The following is a 23310-nucleotide window of genomic DNA, read 5'->3' as shown; positions in this document are numbered from 1 at the left end:
GAACTTAGAGATTCCCTTGAGTCATTACATATAAGCCAGGCCAACCAAACAATCATTTCAGGAAGTCCACGAGTGGCAATGTAGGACAGCGACAGACTGATACTGGCTCTGAGCTTAACCATCCTAGTGACCTTTGCAGAGAGTGGAGTGAAGGTCAAGGGTAGCCCCTACGTACAAAAATAACTACATAAAGCAACCGGTGGTGGGATGAACTGGTAAAATGACTGCAGGGCTAAATTAACAAAGGGTTGCAATAGTCATGTCCCGACGTAATGCACACTTACTGCCGGAAATAATAGTTCAGTTCACAATGGTGTCATGGCCCTCCAGCCTCCACCCTGCTCCCGAGTGAGAGTGGCCGTCACTGCTGGCCGCCACAGTCAGCCTGCACTGTGCTACCCACGGACACGTGTGCATTGCCTCGGTCTCCTATACATAGTGATCTCTGCTTCCAGGTGAATATAACCAGGCATAAATGAGCGGTGCAAGCCTAGGGAGGAAATCTAGATCACCCAAGATCTTTCAGTAGGTCTGAGATTTATTAGGCTTAGCAAGGTAGGTTATCACAACATGCTGGCTTAGTTTGTAACTATATTTCTCGCTGCTGCTGAAATGCTGTAATAGCGTCGTGTGGGAAAAACGTTTTAACGGGTTTCTTGGAAGGATTTCCCTTGGCATCTCATACTCAGTAGACGATTAGTCACTTAATGTACCCAATACGTTGAGCGTGGCGTGCAGGCTGCAGCTGTGGCGGCGTGTGGCAGCCAGCGAGCGGTGACTGTATAGCTGAGAGCTTGGAGACGCCCTCCATCCGCTCCGCTAGCAACTACCGATCCTTTCAGCTGGCTGACTCACGCACGCTCAGGTAGGTCTAAACTTTGAAAGTTACTCTCAGCCAGGTAACCCGGAATTATGGTGCGTCGGGCGGTGTGTGGGGATTGATGTAGGATTACATGTCTCTGAAGCACCAGCTAATAGTCACGTTTCGGGGTCACGGAGACCACAGGAAGGGAAGGAGGGAGGGAGGCGTTGGCTACATGGTCTACTAGACCGTGGTTGGCTACAACTGTTAAACACCCAGGTGGTTACTTTCGCTGCGCGTCTGCTGCAGATTTTGTGTCGTGCTAATCCACAACTATGTCCGAGAACTGATGGCTTTTGTATCTTGGGTTACTTTCGTGTGGAGCTTAAGTCATGATGCATAGATTAGTATTATTAGCATCATTATTTTAATGTGATACTGTTATTGGCTAAGTAATAGCAATCTCTCTCTCTCTCTCTCTCTCTCTCTCTCTCTCTCGAGTTTTGATATAAGAGCGCCATATGGGCGAGATAGGTCATGGCAGGGGATACGTGAGGGTGAGCGCGTTCAAATGTCTGCAGGCAGCGAGGCGAGGCGGCGCAATGGACGGGAAGGAAACGAGCAAGGAGGAGGCGGCAACCCAAGATGACCTGCTCATGGACCTCAAGTTGCTTCGCTCAGGATTCACGCCGACGCCAGACAACGAGCTGTCACTAGATGGTTACATGGGAGCCTACCTGGAGATGAATAAGTAAGGCCGAGCGCATTTCTTGTCTTCAATGCACCAGTAATCACGTGTCTTCTTGAGAGTACTGGCAGCTGCATTATAACCTTGAGTGCGATGCGTATATTCTCTCTCTCTCTCTCTCTCTCTCTCTCTCTCTCTCTCTCTCTCATTGTTTATAGTTTTCCTTCCATTCCCTTCATTCTATTTCTCTCATTTGCTTGTTTCTTCCTTCGCCTCCAAATACTTCCACGTTCTCTAATTTCTTTTGTCTTTTCTTCCTTTTTCTATATCTCATACATTCTACGTCCATGCCTTGTCTTCCTTTTATTGCTGTTTGCTGTTTCTATCTTCTCTTTTTATCATTTCCCTTCTCTTCCTTTCCTCCCTTTCGCTTTCCATGCAGTTTCTGATTCTCCTTTCTCAAATATCTTCCCGTTTATTCAGTAGTTTTTCCTTCTCCCTTTTGCCTTTTGTTTTCCACGTTCCTTTATCTTCTAATATCTTTCTTTCATTCCCTCATTTTCTCTCGCTTCCCTTTCGTATCTTTATTTACACACGTGCCCCGTACAGGTTCCTGGGTGTGATGGGTCCCATCTTCAACATGGTCACCAGTGAAGTAGAGTCCAAGGTGAGCAGGCGAACTGAGAGAGCTTTTTGTTGGCCTTCAACCTGCCAAACCAGTACAAGCTGTCACACGTGGCAGAGTCTAAGATGTATATTGCGCCCCCGTGTGGAAGACTTGAGTGTCATGTACGCTCATAACTGAAACCTTTTATACCTGTAGTCCTTCTTACTGACATTCAGAGCACCACAATGTTTGCATAAACACGATTTTTATTCTTTTGTTGGGGATGTGACGAAAGACAGTTCCATTGTGTCTTTATGCAGAAGACAGGAGTGTCATGTTTCGTCATCATTCACTCTTTTTATAGATGTAGTCTTAATTTCTGACATTCACAGTATCATGATGTGAGCATGAAAAAAAAAAAACATCTATATATTATGTTACATGAATACACTTAACTTCAAACCTAACGTCATTCGCAGGTGAAAATCCTACAAGAGCACCGAAAGAGCGAGGACGGCGACCACTACACGACGGTCAATGACATGTTGAGCTTTGAACAGAAGCAAGCACATGGAGGCGTGCCAGCAGACCGCCGGGGCCAGCCGTCCGGAGCCAGAACACTCCTCCGCTTACATCGCGCCCTTGGTTAGTCAGTCAGTCAAGCGTTTATGGTTCCCTACGATTTAGTTTCACATGTGAAACTAAAAACAACAACAACAACAACAACAATAATAATAATAATAATAATAATAATAATAATAATAATAACAATTATAATAATGATACTACTACTACTACTACTACTAGTAATAATAATAATAATAATAACAATAATAATATAATAATAATAATAATAATAATAATAATAATAATAATGATAACAACAATAACAACAATAATTTCACCGAACACTGAACATCACAAGTATAATCTTAGAATACCAGAAATCTCCTCAGAGTTCGTGACGGAGTTTCTGGTGTTGATTATGCGGCCACGGGAAGGCTTCTTCGGCGGGCAAGTGTCTCGTCTCTACGGGGCCACCCTGGGGAAGCACCATGGCTGGCTGATACGTACCACCACTTCCACCGCTCTCTTCACCATCCCAGCCCACGCCACCATCATGCAGAGGGTGAGCCTGTTAATGTTGTTATTCGTACTACTACTGCTGTTACTATTACTGCTGCTATACTACTACTACTACTACTAATAATAATAATACTAATACTAATAATAATTGAAATTTGGCAAAAAAATAAAAATATATTGATAATACCCATAAAAATAAGTAAATAGTCAAAAATAAAATTATTCAAATTGGAACAGAAAAAGGGGGAGAACAAATTGAGCATAGCTACACATCGACACCGACCTTAAATCCAGTGCTCTGTTCGTTACCCCAAGACACACACACCGCACAATGCATTATTTACATTATGAGGTGGTAATCCAGTGCCTCTACCCCGTGGCAGTTAGCAAAAGGAAAGACGGAGGTGGACGAGTCTGTCAGGGAGGAGATGGACCAAGTGATAGCTGCTATGAAGGCTGCCTACGACCTCACTCAGAAGCTCTACCAGCAGTATGGGTATCTTGATCTTCCCTGATGGTTTCACTTACTCATCCCTTGGTGACGTGGAACCCAGCACGCATTATGAAATACTCACAAGGTTGAATATAACTGTAATTATTCTTGTTTTTTTTATCTATCTTTTTTTTTCTATGGTTGGATTGTAAGGTGGTCTGGTAACACTATGTACTACCAAGATTGCCCAGCTTGATCTGCTAACTTGAGCCTTGTTTATTTTGTAAGCTGTTCTAAGGTTCTGTGGTTGTGACCCTAAATGCTCTCTAAGCCTGACGTGCTGAACTGCACTTTTATTCGAAAGAAAATTCTAATGTTATTAATCGGAACCAAGAAAATGCACCACTATCTTTTTTTTATTTATCCATTTGTTTTTACCTAAGGATTAACATTTTTCTCTGTTGTCATAATGGTAATTTCCCCCCTTTATGCACATCTCAGGCTTCCTTCACACTTTTTTTCCCCCGTTAGTATGACAGCGCTGGTGGATGCCTAACACTTTTTTTTTCCACGATCGTTTTTTTTTTTTTTTCTGAGCGGGTTGTCTGCATGTGGCAGTGTCAGTGTTGCCAACTATAAGGCCATCGCCTTTGGTCTGTGAGCGGTGGAGTAATTTTACAAAATTTGAACAACAAATAGAGCAATAAAAAAAAAAAAAGGGAAATCTGTATCTTAGTAAGGAATATTTAACTCGCCATAATAAAAGAAATCGGTTCTTAACTCAAGGAGAGAGAGAGAGAGAGAGAGACTAGAATTTAGTATGACAAGCCGAGTGACCGAGAGTCCGAGCCAGTCTCTAAGAAGACAATCTCTTCACTCTGCATAATGTATCTATGTACGATAGTAAAAAAGATAAGTAAATAAAAATGTCTATAAAACTAAAATGTGAATTATGTTTGGAAAGCTCTTCCTATTCCCCTTTTCAGTTATTGACAAGCGCTTAGAATATATGTAAGCACTAGTCTCTTCTCGCAGGCTGGATGCACATCTTGATGCACACGCTCGTGTATAAGCTACACCTACTCACCACTTTTTGTGGCGACCATTTTTTGTGGCCGGCACTTTTTGTTACGGCAATTGACCACAAAAAAGTGGCTCGTGTGCATTCACCCTTAGCTGAGATGAACACATGAAATGACCAAAAAGCAAAACACTAATATTCTACAAATATTGATTTTGTTTATTGCAGTTTTGTCGTCAAATAGAAAAAAAAAAAAAATAATAATCTAGTTTTTATTTTACAGGGATTTGTAGATCCCACGCAAGGCGCAAGTATCTTGTCACAACTTACTTTGTTTACAACTTGTTCCACCAAGTTGTTCCGCGAAGTTTGACCTGTTACGCTGTTGTCCCCAAGAAGTCACTCTGTTGCTGTGTCGCTCTCTATTCTTGTTTTTGCCAAGAATGGAGGAGGTTAAAGTTTGCAAAAGGAAGGTGAACTGGTTGCCGCAAGAAACTCACCTTATGCTGCAGCAGTTGCAGGAGCACAAATCTGTGCTGAGAGACAAATGCTGCCCTCAGCGCCTTAAAAGGGCTGCCTGGGCCTCAATAACAAAGATTATTAATGATGCCCACGGCAACGGCAGGAAGCAGGAGGAGGTGGAAAAAAGATGGCAAAATGTGAAGTTCAAGGCCATGAAGGAGAGGAGTGAATATAAGAAATCTTTACCGCAGACAGGTGAGATTTAAGGCAATGCAGTGTGGAATCTTTACATTGGTCCTGCAAAAACTCCTCCCCAACACAAACAAGCACGGGGACCTCTTGGTTAAGGCAGGCTTTTAGGTGGGAAAAGCCAATATAGATGAAATTTTGAAGTTCCATAAATTGGAAAAAAGTCCCTAGAAATCCTTAAAATACTGATGAAATCTTACAGACTAACTAACCCTAATCCATAATTTAATCTAATCTACCCTAACTGGTCAATCAATAGAATAAGTCCTTGTATCCAATGCACACCTCATATATGCTCAGGTACCGTACCATTCTTACTGTATGTCTGTATGTACTTTGTCTGTTGAGCTTTCAAGTCATTCTGGCCACTAGTTGCTCTGGCCCTCAGTTGGTACGGCCCCCAACCCTGGTCACTTTGGCCTCCCCACGCTGGTCATTCTGGCCTCCCAACCTGGTCACTCCGGAGCCTCCTTGTTTGCTTATGAAAATACGATAAACACTGTTTGAACAACAGTGGAAAGTATCATTCTTCTCTGCTGCCTAACCTAACCTGACCGCCTGGGGCGCATTTTGGCAGAGCAAGCAGCACACGAGAAGGAAGCCATGATGAAACTGTGATTTTATGTAATTTATTACACCAAAGTGGCTTTTTTTCATACTATGTACTTTGATCCGGTTGTCTTGTGCTTCAAAACCAAACAACTGTAGAGCTATATTGTTGTAAATGTTTTTTTTTTTTGCTCGTACTGGTCTATTATTTCCTTATTTCTGTATATATATGAAACAATAAGCATACATTGTTCACATTTCTCTTTAGTTAAAAAGAAAAACATACCTACTTGCATGGTTCAGACACACACATGTAAATGTGCGGGCAGCCAGGAGGGCTGGAGTGACTTGGGTCAAACGTGGGGGAGGCCGGAGTGACCACGGCTGGAAAAAATAGGGGCTGGAGTGACCAGGCTCAAAGAACTATATATATATATATATATATATATATATATATATATATATATATATATATATATATATATATATATATATATATATAGCTATACACACTATTCTATTCTAATAGTCCCCTCTTCTGCTAGGTTAGATTAGGTTTAGTTAGTCAGTTAGATTTCATCAGTATTTTAGGGATTTCTGGATTTTCTTCAATTCAGCCAAATATGGCTTCTTTTCTTGAATTGCCAAATTTTGTCTATTTTGACTTTCTACACCCAAACCTGCCTTTCCCAATAGGTTCATGAGCTTGTTGGTGTTGGGGAGGAGTCTGGTGGCAAAAGGGAAGGTCAGCCTTATTCTGCAGTCTTATCCTTCATTTCAAGTAATGATGGTGAATGTTTTGCTGAATGTTATTTCCTCCTTTTCACAGGTGGTGGCCCTCTTCCCATGAACCCAGATGACACGAACAAGCTCATTTGGGACATCTTGGGGAGGGACAGTGAGTCCGTTGGTGGGATTGAGGTGGATGAGGTGGAAGATAAATCTGTCATGTACCTGAAGTAAGTAATTGTTATATTATTTTTTGAGAAATATCTGTAAGTAAATTGTTTGAAAAGTTAGACATTAGCCATGGGTTGACAGAAACCTTTATCACTCACTGATAACTAGTAATTCATGCTCACTTTTAGATGTTAACTATGTATTACCATTTTATGAAATAAGCACATTTTTTCATTGTTCAAAGTGTCCTTACAGACAAGGTCATAACTCAGAGTGGTACATTTTCCCTCACCATTTTAATTTTAATTGGGAAAAAGTTTTTTTGAGTTATTATCCCTACCTAACTCCTGGGAGAGGGTAATGCTCTTACTAAATTTTTTTTCTTTTGCAGAATTAATGGCGTGGCTTCAGCTTCCCAGCCAACAAATGAGGTGGATGAACCACATTTCATTGATGCAGATGAATGTATGGAAGATTCATTATCCCTCCCCACCACCACTCACTGTTCATTATTGGCGGTCGACCCACCACCTTCGCCACCTTCACCTCCCCAAATTCCTGGTACTATCAACCAGGTGTACGGTGAAGCGATTGCCTCTCACTATGGGCGTAGTGTTGATTGCTACAAGAAAGGCATCGATGCCTATGTGAGTCACCTTGCCTTTTTGGAAAGATATCTCGACAAGAAAGTAAGTTAACCTTTTATACTAACTCAAACACACACACACACACACACACACACACACACACACACACACACACACACACACACACACACACACACACACACACACACATGGTAGCTCAGTGGTTAGAGTGCTGGCTTCACAAGCCAGAGGACCGGGGTTCGATTCCCTGGCTGGGTGGAGATATTTGGGTGTGTCTCCTTTCACGTGTAGCCCCTGTTCACCTAGCAGTGAGTAGGTATGGAATGTAAATCGAGGAGTTGTGACCTTGTTGTCCTGGTGTGTGGTGTGTGCCTGGTCTCAGGCCTATCCGAAGATTGGAAATAATGAGCTTTGAGCTTGTTCCGTAGGGTAACATCTGGCTGTCTCCTCAGAGACTGCAGCAGATCAAACAGTGAAACAGTGAAACACACACACACGTGCGCGCCCGGTAGCTCAGTGGTTAGAGCGCTGGCTTCACAAGCCAGAGGACCGGGGTTCGATTCCCCGGCCGGGTGGAGATATTTGGGTGTGTCTCCTTTCACGTGTAGCCCCTGTTCACCTAGCAGTGAGTAGGTACGGGATATAAATCGAGGAGTTGTGACCTTGTTGTCCCGGTGTGTCGTGTGTGCCTGATCTCAGGCCTATCCGAAGATCGGAAATAATGAGCTCTGAGCTTGTTCCGTAGGGTAACGTCTGGCTGTCTCGTCAGAGACTGCAGCAGATCAAACAGTGAAACACACACACACACACACACGCCTGGTAGCTCAGTGGTTAGAGCGCTGGCTTCACAAGCCAGAGGACCAGGGTTCGATTCCCCGGCCGGGTGAAGATATTTGGGTGTGTCTCCTTTCACGTGTAGCCCCTGTTCACCTAGCAGTGAGTAGGTACGGGATGTAAATCGAGGAGTTGTGACCTTGTTGTCCTGGTGTGTGGTGTGTGCCTGGTCTCAGGCCTATCCGAAGATCGGAAATAATGAGCTCTGAGCTTGTTCCGTAGGGTAACGTCTGGCTGTCTCGTCAGAGACTGCAGCAGATCAAACAGTGAAACACACACACACACACACACACACACACACACAAATGGAGTGAGTATCTGGAAAGTGAAAACATCCTGAGTGAAAGACAGTTTGGTTTTAGGAAAGGAAGATCATGCGTGTCCAACTTAGCTATTGTGTTTTTACTCAAGAGTGACTGACATATTGCAAGATAGAGAAGGTTGGGTGGATTCTGTTTATCTGGACTTATGGAAGTCCTTTGATAAAGTGCCACATAATAGACTGATGTGGAAATTAAGGAAGACTGGAGGAGTGAGTTGCAAATTAGCAGAATGGATGGAGAATTACTTGGTAGGGAGAGAGATGCGAACGGTAGTGAAGGGAAAGAAATCAGAGTGGAGAAAGGTGACCAGTGGAGTTTCTCAAGGGTCAGTGCTTGGTCCTATCATGTTTTTTATTTATGTTAATGATATGCTAGCAGGAATAGATAGTTATATGAACATGTTTGCTGATGATACCAAGATGATGAGGAGAGTGAAAAATCTGAAAGATTGTAATAGGCTACAGGAGAATCTGGACAAGATATAGGAATGGAGTAAACACTGGCAAATGGAGTATAATATAAGCAAGTATCATGTTATGAAAATGGGAAAAAAGTAAATACAGGCTAAACAAGGTTTATAAACTGGGAGAAGAGGTAATTGGAGAGGCCAGTGAAGAGAAGCTTCAACTTAGGTGTAATTGTACAAAAAAATCTGTCACTGGAGAAACATATCAACAAGATATTTGGAAAAACATATAATATACTTCAGAATATAGGACTTGCATTTCACTATCTGGATGAAGCAATAATGAGAAAAATACTATGCACTGTAATAAGACCTCAGTTAGAGTATATGAAGAAACATGTGAAGGAGATGAAAAGGGTGTAGAGGCTGGCAACAAGGATGATACCAGCGTTCAAGGAGATAACTTAACAGGAGAGACTGGAGAGGTTGGAGTTGACCACACTGGAAGAGAGAAGAATAAGGGGTGACATGATAACAATATACAAAATAGTGAACAAAATTGACATACTGGACAGGGATTTGATAAAAGCGGCCCTAAGTAGTCACCTGAGAGGACAAGTAAAAAAAACTAAGAAAAGATATTTGTTTAAATGATGTGAAGAAATACAGTTTCCCTTATCATAGTATTGACAAGTGGAACAAACTGAATAGTGATGTTGTAGATGCGGTGTCTATCAACCAGATGAAAGAGAGATATGACAAGTGGGGACAAGGAGGCAGGACACAGAGAGCTTAGCTCGGGCTCTGTATGACACAAATAGGTAAATACACATAGACGTATGCATGCACACATGCATACACACACTTACGTACGCATGCACACTTCTAATCATGCATTTATTATGTATTCAGAATGGTTTTCAAATTTCATGAACCATGATTGACTACATAACAGGATGCACAAATAGCCAAGTAAAGAATTTAAATGTATTTTCCAGTGAGAATGCTATGACACAGTCAGTGAGACTGCTGTGAGGCCACCAAGGAGACTGCTGTAAAGCTGTCAGTGAGACTGCTGTGAGGCCACCAAGGAGACTGCTGTAAAGCTGTCAGTGAGACTGCTATAAGGCCACCAAGGAGACTGCTGTAAAGCTGTCAATGAGACTGCTATGAGGCAGGCAGGGAGACTGCTGTGAGGCCACCAAGGAGACTGCTGTAAAGCTGTCAGTGAGACTGCTGTGAGGCAGGCAGGAAGACTGCTGTGAGGGCACCAAGGAGACTGTTGTAAAAGCTGTCAGTGAGACTGCTGTGAGGCAGGCAAGGATACTGCTGTGAGGCCACCAAGGAGACTGCTGTAAAGCTGTCAGTGAGATTGCTATGAGGCCACCAAGGAGACTGCTGTAAAGCTGTCAATGAGACTGCTATGAGGCAGGCAGGGAGACTGCTGTGAGGCCACCAAGGAGACTGCTGTAAAGCTGTCAATGAGACTGCTATGAGGCAGGCAGGGAGACTGCTGTGAGGCCACCAAGGAGACTGTTGTAAAGCTGTCAGTGAGACTGCTGTAAAGCTGTCAATGAGACTAGTGTGAAGCCACCAAGGAGCCTGCTGTAAAGCTGTCAGTGAGACTGCTGTGAGGCCACCAAGGAGACTACTGTAAAACTGTCAATGAGACTGCTGTGAGGCATGCAGGGAGACTGCTGTGAGGCCACCAAGTAGACTGCTGTAAAGCTGTCAGTGAGACTGCTGTGAGGCCACCAAGGAGACTGCTGTAAAGCTGTCAGTGAGACTGCTGTGAGGCAGGCAGGAAGACTGCTGTGAGGGCACCAAGGAGACTGTTGTAAAGCTGTCAGTGAGACTGCTGTGAGGCCACCAAGGAGATTGCAGTGAGGCCACCAAGGAAATTGCTGTAAAGCTGTCAGTGAGACTGTTGTGAGGTAGGCAGGGAGACTGCTGTGAGGCCACCAAGGAGACTGCTGTAAAGCTGTCAGTGAGATTGCTGTAAGGCAGGCAGGGAGACTGCTGTGAGGCCACTAAGGAGACTGCTATAAAGCTGTCAGTGAGATTGCTGTGAGGCAGGCAGGGAGACTGCTGTGAGGCCACCAAGGAGACTGCTGTAAAGCTGTCAGTGAGACTGCTGTGAGGCAGGCAGGGAGACTGCTGTGAGGCCACCAAGGAGACTGCTGTGAGGCCACCAAAGAGACTGCTGTAAAGCTGTCAGTGAGACTGCTGTGATGCAGGCAGGGAAACTGCTGTGAGGCAGACCAGGAGATTGTTGTGAGGCAGAACAGGAGATTCCTGTTAGGCAGACCAGGAAACTGCTGTGAGATAGCCAGAGGGACTGCTGTGAGGCAGACAGAAAGACCAGCAGTGTGGCTGTCCTGTGAAACAATAAAAAGAAGAAAGTGAAATATTTATTTTATTTGAGCAACAAATGTAAACTATTTGTGTAAATAATATAAGTAACTTTTAGAATACTTGTAACACTTTCCTAACCATTTCTTCCAGTGCTGTAATGCAAGTTGTGTGTTGGGATTGAACTGAACAATTTGCTGGCCACCTCACACTTCACCACTACATGACATGATATCTAGATTTAGTTAATAGGGAATGATTTAGGAAGAGAGTTAAGTAACTGCATGTGTGATAACAGGAACCTGCAAGTTACCAAAAATTTTTAATGGTTTTTATTTAACATATGACATGAGATTTGTGTATAGAATGAGAACGATGTTCAAAATCAAGGCAGTGAAAACCTGTTATTTGTAAAGGAAATTTGCAACAGTTGCAGTTGATATTAGCAATGAGGAAATTACAAGGAATAAACACAAAAATATCTGAGATGAAATGAAGACAAAATGAGGGTGATGACATCTTACCCAAAGTGGGGATTGGCAAACAATTCCCTGTAGTAAGGGATACCCACTGCATTGTCTGCCACAACTGCTGTTGATCGGAAAGAGTTTTGAAAGATTTGTAAGATGTAAATTGTGAAAAAAGAAGATAAAACTGAATATTAGTGACATCTGTTATGCACACCTTTAAAATGATATCAACAGAAGTGAAAAGTAAGATACTGTTTATGCCAACTAGAATGTAATCTTACCTCTTGCATGTTCTCCTTCCTTGGGCTATATTGCATTCTCTTTCCAGTCCTCTGGCTGGCAAATACTTCTGCTCTTGCTCGTGTTATGCGACAGAGCACATGCAAGAATGATGTGGCAGGTTTTGCATGGATTGAGGTGGATTTCACAATGGAGGATGTGATTGGATAGGAATTGTGAATTATGAATTATGAAATTTTCCTGAAATTGTACAATATGGGTGTCCAGAAGTATGTACGGTACCTGTATATAAAATAAGGAAGAGTAAACATATTTGCTATAAGTAATGTCTATGCAGAAGCCAAGAGGAGGAAGTGTTATGATATGCAGAGGGGATGAACAGTTATATAAAGTCTGTTTACTGATGCAAAATTGATAAGAGAAATAAAGAGATGTTGGAAGAGAAGTTGGAAGAAATTCAAAGGACAAAGATGGTACTGGAGCTGAAAAACCTAACTTATGAAGTAAGATTGAAGAAATAGGACTGTCAACTTTGCAAGATAGAAAAGAAAGAGGAGACCTAATAACAATGTGCAAAATAGGTAACTGCATTGAGAAGATGAACTGACAAGACCTGGTGTTGTTGGAAAGTGAAAGTAGATGGATGAGGGCACTCAAAAAAGGGGATTGGGAAGAATCAGTGTTTAAGGGACATCAAGAAGTAGTGTAGTTCCACATTAACTTAGTGCATTTTGAATAGATTGGGTGAGGAGGTTGTTACAACAGCCAATGTACACATCGTGAAAGAAAAAGTTGGATTAACGTAGATATTGAGACAGGACTTTATGAGCCCTGCTCAAACCTTGCAATAAACGACTAGGTGAATACATCACACACACACACACACACACACACACACACACACACACACACACACACACACACACACACACACACACACACACACACACACACACACACACCAGCTACCAAGAAGTGCTCTAATATCTCCTCCAATTAATGTTAACTTTAGCAACTATTGCAATTTCAAGTCTTACTTCTGGTCTAATACCAACTATCATTAATTTTATGTGTACTATATGCATCATGATTTAACTTGCTCTACTGCCTGCACTCTTCAAGTTTTTGAATTTCCCACTGTTTTGTTGTTCTGCTAAATCAATGTGTGATGTCTACATACCTAATAACTCAAACTTCATAAAATTCTTGATTATTTGATTTTCCAAGTGGAGAACATTCATACCTGTTTTCTCTTTGCTGAAAGCTCCATACTTAGAAATTTCATTGTACACCACCAGCTTTGGTTATCTTCACATATCCTACATACTTTCTCTAATCTCGAGCTTTGGCTCAACTCACCTCATCCTATCATGACTCATAACACCTAACCAAAAATATCTTCAACAATTTTTCTTTTCATCTTTCTTATCTGTATTTCATCCTGATGACTGCATTGCTAAAGCTAATTCTACCAGATCTTTACTGACAACTCCACACCGGCTTGTTTAGAGTTTGTTCCTGCTTCACCATCTCTCTCTGACTATTCCATCCAGGTCTATCAAGGGAATTGGTCGTGCTGATTGCCATGATATATGCTGAAGCATCTGCATGTACTGCGTATAGGTTTTCATTGTCTTTTTAGAAGGTATGGCTCATAAACTCATGATTCTCTGTTACTCACACACACACACACACACACACGGGTTCGATTCCCCGGCCGGGTGGAGATATTTGGGTGTGTCTCCTTTGACGTGTAGCCCTGTTCACCTAGCAGTGAGTAGGTACGGGATGTAAATCGAGGAGTTGTGACCTTGTTGTCCCGGTGTGTGGTGTGTGCCTGGTCTCAGACCTATCCCAAGATCGGAAATAATGAGCTCTGAGCTCGTTCCGTAGGGTAACGTCTGGCTGTCTCGTCAGAGACTGCAGCAGATCAAACAGTGAACACACACACACGGTAGCTCAGTGGTTAGAGCGCTGGCTTCACAAGCCAGAGGACCGGGGTTCGATTCCCCGTCCGGGTGGAGATATTTGGGTGTGTCTCTTTTCACGTGTAGCCCCTGTTCACCTAGCAGTAAGTAGGTACGGGATGTAAATCGAGGAGTTGTGACCTTGTTGTCCCGGTGTGTGGTGTGCGCCTGGTCTCAGGCCTATCCGAAGATCGGAAATAATGAGCTCTGAGCTCGTTCCGTAGGGTAACGTCTGGCTGTCTCGTCAGAGACTGCAGCAGATCAAACAGTGAAACACACACACACACACACACACACACACCGCGTAGTGTAGTGGTTAGGACGCTCGACTCACAATCGAGAGGGCCGGGTTCGAGTCCCGGTGCGGCGAGGCAAGTGGGCAAGCCTTTTAATGTGTGGCCCCTGTTCACCTAGCAGTAAATAGGTACGGGATGTAACTCGAGGGGTTGTGGTCTCGCTTTCCCGGTGTGCGGATTGTGTTGTGGTCTCAGTCCTACCCGAAGATCGGTCTAGGAACTCTGAGCTCGTTCCGTAATGGGGAAGAGTGGCTGTGTGACCAGTAGGCGACCGAGGTGAACACACACACACACACACACACTGTATTTTGTGTATACAGTATATATATATATATATATATATATATATATATATATATATATATATATATATATATATATATATATATATATATATATATATATATATATATATATATATATATCCTCGGCTTGATAGACTATAATCTTCAAATAAATGGGTAGAGGAAAATATATGACGTATTATGTGTAATATGAACTGATAAATCTCTCTCTCTCTCTCTCTCTCTCTCTCTCTCTCTCTCTCTCTCTCTCTCTCTCTCTCTCTCTCTCTCTCCCCCCCCCCACCCTGGCAGCCGAGCGTGGCGATTCCCGTGTTCCCTCGCCGTGCCTTTGAGACGCAGTGCCTGACAAAGGAACTGAAGGGATAGTAGGAAAAGAGGCGTGGGAGGGAAGAAGGGATGGGTGGAAGAAAGATAAGTAAAGGAAGAGAAAGAGAAAGAAAATCAAGATTATTAGATAAGGAAAGAAAAAAAAAAAGTAGATGAGAACAATGAAGAGATGCAAGTGTGTGTGTGTGTGTGTGTGTGTTGTCTAGCGTGATTCTTCTGTTTATGTTGAAATGTTAATTTGTCTCGAGCCACAAAAAAAAAAAAAAAATAAATAAATAAAAAAGAAATAGGTGGCTTTGAAAACCCAAGAATACTTTAAAATACGTAGACGTTTTTAAAAGCAGCAAGGTGCTATCACACACACACACACACACACACACACGGTTATTGATGATCTGGCAGTAGCGTACTTTTAGAGGTACAGAGACGAACACCTGTATATCAAGACAGGTAAACCCAAGAAACTCAAAGAAAAAAGAAAAATCAATATAAAGGTATTTATTGCATCGAATTAAATTCAGAGTTCGTTTAGAAGGAAGAATGAATAACTGCAAACTCCACAAAACTTAACCTAATGACGTAATTATCTATACAATCCTTGCTCTGTATAGCCACTATCCATCCACTCCACTTCCTCAGCCCCGTCACCCCAGCCCTTCTCCGCTCTCCCTATCCATTCACTATACGTAGCTCTCTGTTTACACACACACACACACACACACACACACACACACACACACACGCACAAGGAAGATGAAAAGAAAGGCTGATCGGAGTGACGCGGGTATGGGGAAGGCAGGGAGGAGCAGGAAGAAGACAGGAGAAAAGGGAGATAAGCATGTCTTGTAGTAACACACACACACACACACACACACACACACACACACACACACACACACACGAGGAAGGTATTTGAAACAGGAACAAAATTAGAAGGATATAATGTGAGACCATCATATGCTGGCGTCTGATTAGGTTCTACCTCCCGGTATCGTGTTTGATGTGAATCAGCTTATCAGAAGCTCAGCAACTCTCTCCTACCATACATTTTTCCCCATTATGTTTCTGCTGGTGAATCCTTGCGCGGAGAAAGAAACTGACAGGAATTACCTCGATTATTGTGATGGGTCATGGCGATGGCAGGAAGATTAGAACAATGGGCAATATTATAAGGATGATATTTATGTTTTATACAGGGAAGCCTGATGGCTTCTTGCAGCTTTTCTTATTTCATTTTCTTATAATTTTTTGTATGTTTTTATGTTCGCTCATTCACCTGACGAAGACACGCCTCTCTGGTGGCTTACACAGGTGCAGACAACTTTGTTTAGCGTCAGGGTTATGGTTTGTAAACGTCGTGTTCCTTCGCCCTGCCGCCAGCTGGGTCACGCCCACTCACTCCTCGTTTGGCGTGATGCTCGTTCTCCTCTCTCGAGACAATACTCTGAAACACTTTTGCTTCGCATTTCATTGCATTCAAAAGGCTTTAGTTGAGGCTACATGGGTTTATTTTAGGGCATTCTTGTGAACAGGAAATTTATTTTGGTAACCCAACTAATTATATGTGACCCTTTTAGTGAAACATGAACATTATTTTACATAGTTAATAGGTGTAACACTCTTGAGAACCCTTTTAATCATCTCTATGGTCTTTGAAAATAAATGAGGTAAGAGTAAGCGTATCAGAGTATATACGGGCGGGCAGCTGTATGAGATGCGTTGAGGTGTTCTGGGTCATGTCATGTTGCGGCTGATGCCTATACATCTCGTCCTAGGGCTGATACAGAACTGGGCGAAGGGTCTCCCTCCGTACCGTGCCTTATCTCAGCCCTCGTGGCCTCACCCATACGCCAATTTTCCCTCGTGATGTAATTTTGTGAATGGCACACCTGGGCGCCCGACGCGAGAGTTGCTGCCATCTGGTGGTTGTCTGGGGAAGCTGCCTCTCTCCAGTAGGGATGCGGGAGGGGCTAGGTAGGGAGCGGCGTGGGTGTAGGAGGTTATAGGAGCCGGGTGGGGAACAGACTAGCTGGAGTGGGGGGGGGGTTGTGAGGGGGAGGGAACAACATTGCGGAGGGGAGGGACTAAGAGCATTGTGTTGTTGTTGCTGCGAGTCTGGCAACACTGACCTAACATTGGATTTGTCGGCAAGACAGCGAGATGGGAAGTTAATCCATGCATGCTGTGGGTGTGTGCTCTCAATACACGGCGCCCTCTGCTTCCCGTGCAGAGCGGAATTTATGTGAATTAATGGCGGTTCGTGTGTGTGTGTGTGTGTGTGTGTGTGTGTGTGTGTGTGTGTGTGTGTGTGTTTTCCAATTTGTTCCCCTAATTTTCGAACACTACACCTCATAACCACGGCCCCACATCCATCCTACTTTGTTCGTGCGTGGCAACCAACTCATTTGCGTCTGTATGCATGAAGCAGTGAAGCTCGAGCCGTACAAAGTCAGCGAACACGTGAACTGAATCAGTGCCGAAGCAAATGGAATGAACCAGCGACTGAGATAGAAGCGATGATTGGTCGTTAGACAAAGTATTGGTGCAATGAGATAATGGGGATTTAATTCCATACAGGAGAAACGAGGTAGAGGAGTGTGAATTATGGCTGAGTTAGAGAAGATTGAGAGAGGGAAAAGACGAGGAGTGTATGAATGATGATGAAATATTGGTAAGACAAAGATAGAGAGTGTATGAAGTGGCTGGCTTGAGAGTAGAAGACAAAAATGGGGAGACCGGGAGAGAACTCACTGGCTTAGGGCGAGGCAGGGCCAAGCAAGAGGCAGCAGCACAGGTTGGGGCGGGGCCGGGGGCAGCTTCCGAGTTCTCAGTAGTAGTGACGGGCGAGGCAGACCGCGTGCAATATAGCCAGTAGCCAGGGAGCTGCGTGCCAGTGAGGAGGGGTGTAAGCGCTCTCTCTTGTTCGCCGGGAGAGTGAGAGAGAAAAAGAGAAGCGTGATCAAAGTGGGTACGTATGACGGATGTGCGTGATGCGTGAAGAAGTGAAGTGCACCTCAGTTTGTGTTGAAGGAAAATTTGAATTGATGCTTCTCGTGATGTTATAAGTGTGATGAAGAGAAGTGATAATTTTTGCTGAGTGTTAGTGTGAAGTTGTGCTTTGGAAACGTGTACACTGGACAAGATACACACCAGTATTCTATAGACACCGGTACACAGCCTCTGGTAATACGTATATATCCTGTGAAGAGAGAAAGGTGATGCTTGTATTAAACCTTCAGTCCAGTTATGCAAGATTGTTGAGAGAGGCAGCGCGTTGTGGTGATATCCCAAGTGACACCACGTCCCCTCGCCGACCCGTCCTGACCTGACCGGGAGCAAGATCAGCAGCAGTGTTGACCTTCCCGTCTCGTGTTATGTCATCATCTCTTCCATAAGCCTCCCTCCATCGCCGCCGGGCAGTCCTGTGCCGCACGCCTCACCGTAGCACGCGGCCGCCTTTCCACTGCTCGTATTGAGTTAAAATAATAGTACAAAACAACGAGCTTAGTCTTCTGTTCCACCATCCCAGTGACAACATGATACAGTCGTCCTTAGCTGTGTCAGTAAATGTCCAGCTTTTCAAAACAACTCAGGTTCATCATTTTATATTCCACTGTGACGAAGTTAGTGCAGTGTAACGTAAGTTCTTGGCAGTATATGAGAAAATAGAGTTCGTTATCACGTTACATACGCATATTTGAAGTTTGTGAATGAATTGTAAACTTCAAGAAATCAGAGTGAAAGCGAGCAGTAAGGAAGAGAGAGAGAGAGAGAAAAAAAAAAAGAGAGACAGAAAGAAATAACAGAGCAATAAGGGAGCGCCGTCTGTCCCTGTGAAACAATCAGGAGAGGAACTTTTATGATCTCGTAAAAAAAGTTGGAGGTAATTGCGTGAGATAATTCACGTATGGAAGAAGAAACAACAGTGAAATGAAAAGTGGAGAAAATAAAAAAACTAAAAGACAAGGCAGATAAAAGTGTTGTGTGTGCGTGTATCTCTTTCTGCGTGCGTGCGTGTGCGTGTTGTGCAAGCGACGTGTGGAGTAGCACTGAGCACCTGATCTTGTCTCCACCTACCTGTCTACCTCCACCGCTCCCCATCCAGGTGAGTAACACCTCACCCCCCGCCCCCTTCATCTGCTGACTCCCTCTCAGTTCCACCCTCTCACCCCCTCCCTCGCTTCTTTGGGATTTTCTGTTGACTGCTTGTCGGATCCACCCTGCTAAAAAGAAAGGATAGAAGGTTGAAAATCCCTTGTGTGTGTGTGTGTGTGTGTGTGTGTGTGTGTGTGTGTGTGTGTGTGTGTAGCTAAGTTTTCTCTCCTCCACTGAAGGCTTAATCTGGATGACACACTGGGTGATGTATGCATATCATGTCTCTGAGCTTCTGAACTGAGGATTATAACTTTTTATACTTCACTTTTTATTTGTGTTTATGGAGCGGAGAGCAACGCGTGCATAGTGACGGTGTGAAGTGAGGCGGGGTTAGCTTTGTCTGTGATTGAGTCGGGAGTAGAAGTGTCAAGTAATCGTGTGTAGGAAATAATTATAAGTTTTCATGTTCTTTATTTGTGAATTTTACTATTCGTATAGTTTATTGAACTTTTATTAAAATGCTACGAGTCGTGGTGAAATCATCCTGGATTTGAAAGAGGTTTTAGGTAAATATGTCTTTCGTATTCTCACTCAATAGATTTCGACAGTTTTAACCACGTTCGTGTGAATTTCGATGAGATTTTCTAAGAAGTTTGTATTTAATCTGAAAAACGAATTGTTTAAAGAGTTTCCGGGGAGGTGAAGGTAAGTGGAGGCATGGAGGCGCGGGCGTCAGTGTTTGTGTGTGTGTGTGTGTGGCGGGTGGCAGCCTATACGGCCCACCGCTCCTTCTGAATAACCCATGGGCGCCGGGGTCACCTGTGGCTCTCCTCTTTAATGCCCCTGACTTGTGCCGCCACCTCGCCGCGCGGCGCTCCATCAGACGAATACCGCGTCTCACACCGAAACCCTTGACTCTCATGTTACTTATAAGGTGTTTTATTCCTGTTTTTTTCATGGCGCGCTGGTATCATTCTGAGTACTAATGTCACTTAAGGAGTATGTTTACCCGTGTTTCATAACGCATAGGTTGCAAATATTGAAAAACACGAACTTGCAAGGATTAAAACACAATATGCATACACAAAACGTAAAGTATGTCTGAAAGACGAACTAAAACACACCAAAGCAAAACATTAGCACAGTAAAACATAACTAACATGACATCACACTCCCCTGGCTCAACACGTTCCTTCCTCGTCACGTCTCCCTCGCTATATTTACCTCAGTTCTTTCTTCACGCCCCCACCTCTGCTGTCATGCCCTGGCCTCCCTTGTGCCTGAAAGAAGTTCCTCGCTGTTGCGGGCTTTTTAGTCTCCATTATTCAAAGCCACGTCAGCGGTGTAAAGGATGAATCTTCTCGCTCAAAGCCTGGCCAGTGTTAAGACTCGCGTATTCCAGAGCCTCATTCATTACAAGCTAATTTACTTAAACTCATTAGGACTCGTAAAAATACCTTAATTCATGGCTTTATAGAAGATGATGTAAAGATGGAGAGGAAAAAATGTATAGGATTCGTAAAAAAATATCTTGATTTATGGGTTTGAAAGAAGGAGAAAAAAAAAAACCAGCAACAGCATTCTTTCAACCACTAGATAGATCCCACTTCCGACACCACCATCACCACCACCACCAACAACAACAACGTGACTATTACTAGGGAGAGGGAAGGGGGAAAAAAAGCAAGGCCTCAAAAGCCAGTCAATAGTCGTATTTCCCTCTGCGCCCGTGGCCTCGCTGTGGTCTGCGTACAGGCGCCCGTGTGCTGACCTGTTGATAATAAACACTAGCCATTTTTGTGGCGGCGCAACCTGCCACCCTTCCATGCACCGCTTGTCGCATATTAAACCGTGGACACTGGAGAGAGAGAGAGAGAGAGAGAGAGAGAGAGAGAGAGAGAGAGAGAGAGATGAAATAAGATGCAAGGCAGGTACAGGTTGACAAAAACGTATTTAGTGTTTCTTCTTCGCCTTCAAGTGTTATTTAGCTCATTCCGGTGGATCTGCGCCCTTCCATACCACACCACCCCCATTGTTTCTGCTGGGATGTGTCCGTGCGTGTGGGACGGGGCGGGGCGGGGCGAGGCGGGGAAAGTATTGGATGCTGCGTGCGTGTTGCTGATGTGCAGGAATTTCCGTGTTAAAAAAGAAGAGAGAAGATGGGATTTCCGCGTTTGAGGAACAGGAGGCCATGTGTGTGTGTGTGTGTGTGTGTGTGTGTGTGTGTGTGTGTGTGTGTAGAATTGGTGATGGTTCTCATGCTGCTAATGGTGGTGGTGAAAATGGGAGTGGTGGTGGGAGCAAGCAGGAATACAGATGGTTTTATTTCTCTTGCACTATTGTTGGTAATGGTCATAGGTGGTGGCGGCGGTGGTAGTGGTGGTAATGGTGGTAGTGGTGAGGCAGTTAGCGGCTGTGAGAAGCATTTCCTTATTGCAGGCCTTATGTCATAAAGAGACTGAGTCAAGTCAGAAATGCAGATGTTTTTATTGTCTGCTGTAGTAGTAATGGCTACGGTTGGTGGTGGTGGGTGGTGGTGGTAGGGGTGGTGGCGGCTCTTAAGAAGCATTTCCTTACTCCTGGTCAGTGTAACAGAGGCAGTGACGTCCGTATTCAGAAACAACTAGCTCTCTCGCCACGATAAATTTTCAGGGCCACAAAGGTTTTCAAGACAGTTTCTCTTGCTAATCCATCTCCAAAACCATAAAGATGCGCTTAGAAAGACAAATATCTTCAACTAGAGACCTTGGAAAGTAGTGATGGTGAGAGAGCAAAGCGTTTCAGAATACGAGCCTCAGTTTAGTGCAACCCAGACACGTGGTGATTCATTCCTCTGAAGGCAGCGAGATTGATTTGTTGGCGAGAGTAAAGACGCGAGAGTAAGGGACACGCTAAGCTGTGCGCTACTTTGGCTTTCAACTTGAGTCTTTCTACATCTGAGCAATGTTTTACTCGAACTACACATTTTGCATTGAGTTAGCATTGGACAGGTGGTTTTTGCATCGTTTGATCTTGACTAACCATCCTGGGACAAGCGAGAGTTCCAATCTTGGTCCGTACCTTGAGTGGTGCCTAACTTTAGCTTTCAACTCTTTTTGTATCAGGACCGCGTTTTACTCGAGCTACACCCCCTGTATTGAGTTGCCATTGTTTGCCTCGTTTGATCCTCACTAACCATCCAGTGACTACCAAGTGTTTGAATCTTATGTCCTTGAGTGGTGCGTAACTTTAGCTTTCAACTCCGTTTCTCCATCTTGATTTTCTTAACTCCCCTAAACACTCTATTCTCTTACTAATGCCACAGGACAACTCGTCTCATTTGGTTTTCTGAACTAACCATCACATGACAAATTAGACTTCATGTCCTCCTGTAGAGGCTGACTGTTGGTGATGGAGTGGAAGGCGCAGGAACCAAGCCAGTCAAGACTATGAGTAATCGTGTCTCATTGCGGACCATTGCGAGGGCTGGAGGAGTGGCGCCGTGCATGGCTGAGGCAGAGACAGAGAGGCGCCTGAGAACGCCTTCGGACATGCGCGACGGAAGAGGATGGCGACAGCTGGCTGGGAGGGAGAGAGAGGTAGAGTTAGTCAAAACACTGTAAAGTTTCCTATTGTTTATTTTGACAACACGCACCCGCCACCTGTGCTGAGGAAAGCCACATGTGTCCCATTACCACGGACTTACTTAGATTCCGAGTACCTTCAATTATTTTAGTGCTTGACATTTTTTCCCATAATTCGTTAGCATTTTCAGAGACACCTTCTCGTACTAAATTGTTGTTGTGTATCGTGGAAAATAGAAAATCAACTTCTAATTCTCTCTCCTTTCTGTACCTTCAATCAAACTTCACTCCTATAATACGTTGAATGGTATTGAAAAAGCGACCATACCTAAACTAACCTAACCTAACCTAACCTAACCTAGTATTAACCCCTTCAGTACCACGACGCGTTTTCATATTTATTCTGCTTACTATTTGGTGATTTTGTACACTTTTAGAAGCTTATGTAGGAGATTAAAATAGTGAAAACTTTAGTCATTAATCATCTGACCCTCATAGACCCTCCCTAATGTAAATAAAATGTCTAATCGTACACAAATCTCAAGGTAGAAATGTTTCCTAGTATTGAAAGGGTTAAGCCAACTGAATATTTCGTTACTTAGTTATAGAGTGCATTCCGATAGAGACGTGGGTTGTTTTTCTTCTTAGCCCCTTTGTGCAAGATTAGACGATTTTATTAACATTAGGAAGGGTCAGTGGAGGTCAGAAGATTAATGGCCACAGTCCT

At 43.7% G+C, this 23310-nt stretch overlaps 2 protein-coding genes and 1 non-coding gene across 5 annotated transcripts; all 3 read left to right on the top strand.

Moving 5' to 3' along the window:
• The first annotated feature begins 315 nt into the window (after positions 1-315).
• On the top strand, positions 316-4560 carry LOC123510808 (ceramide-1-phosphate transfer protein-like). Its single transcript, XM_045266195.1, has 6 exons — positions 316-455; positions 1384-1553; positions 2100-2157; positions 2577-2742; positions 3054-3226; positions 3567-4560. The coding sequence occupies exons 2-6, from the start codon at positions 1405-1407 to the stop codon at positions 3696-3698; spliced, it is 678 nt and encodes a 225-aa protein (XP_045122130.1). The 5' UTR covers positions 316-455; positions 1384-1404; the 3' UTR covers positions 3699-4560.
• A 299-nt stretch (positions 4561-4859) lies between these two features.
• LOC123510807 lies at positions 4860-22790 on the top strand. 3 transcript variants are annotated; one of them, XM_045266192.1, is made up of 4 exons: positions 4860-5354; positions 6727-6856; positions 7189-7486; positions 22395-22790. In XM_045266192.1, exons 1-4 carry the CDS (start codon positions 5081-5083, stop codon positions 22620-22622), a joined length of 930 nt encoding a protein of 309 aa, XP_045122127.1. In that variant the 5' UTR covers positions 4860-5080; the 3' UTR covers positions 22623-22790. The 3 variants fall into 3 exon arrangements, with proteins under 3 accessions (XP_045122127.1, XP_045122128.1, XP_045122129.1); XM_045266193.1 differs by lacking the exon at positions 22395-22790 and adding an exon at positions 11474-11988 and having other exon boundaries at positions 4877-5354; XM_045266194.1 differs by lacking the exon at positions 22395-22790 and adding an exon at positions 9967-11988 and having other exon boundaries at positions 4894-5354.
• Trnav-cac lies at positions 7908-7981 on the top strand. Its single transcript has one exon. It is a non-coding gene; the product is annotated as a tRNA-Val (tRNA).
• Positions 22791-23310: the final 520 nt, after the last annotated feature.

This window comes from Portunus trituberculatus, chromosome 30, assembly GCF_017591435.1.
Source record: "Portunus trituberculatus isolate SZX2019 chromosome 30, ASM1759143v1, whole genome shotgun sequence".
NCBI classification, from domain to species: domain Eukaryota; kingdom Metazoa; phylum Arthropoda; class Malacostraca; order Decapoda; family Portunidae; genus Portunus; species Portunus trituberculatus.
This window is presented reverse-complemented; position numbering and strand designations above follow the sequence as displayed.

What these genes read in the sequence shown, in the direction of transcription:
- LOC123510807 (XM_045266192.1), top strand. Translation starts at nt 5,081, where the DNA reads ATGGAGGAGGTTAAAGTTTGCAAAAGGAAGGTGAACTGGTTGCCGCAA. An exon ending in AAATCTGTCATGTACCTGAA is followed by an intron (nt 6,857 to 7,188) that starts GTAAGTAATTGT and finishes TTTCTTTTGCAG; the next exon opens with AATTAATGGCGTGGCTTCAG. An exon ending in AAAGATATCTCGACAAGAAA is followed by an intron (nt 7,487 to 22,394) that starts GTAAGTTAACCT and finishes GTCCTCCTGTAG; the next exon opens with AGGCTGACTGTTGGTGATGG.
- LOC123510808 (XM_045266195.1), top strand. Translation starts at nt 1,405, where the DNA reads ATGGACGGGAAGGAAACGAGCAAGGAGGAGGCGGCAACCCAAGATGAC. An exon ending in GCCTACCTGGAGATGAATAA is followed by an intron (nt 1,554 to 2,099) that starts GTAAGGCCGAGC and finishes TGCCCCGTACAG; the next exon opens with GTTCCTGGGTGTGATGGGTC. An exon ending in CCGCTTACATCGCGCCCTTG is followed by an intron (nt 2,743 to 3,053) that starts GTTAGTCAGTCA and finishes AAATCTCCTCAG; the next exon opens with AGTTCGTGACGGAGTTTCTG.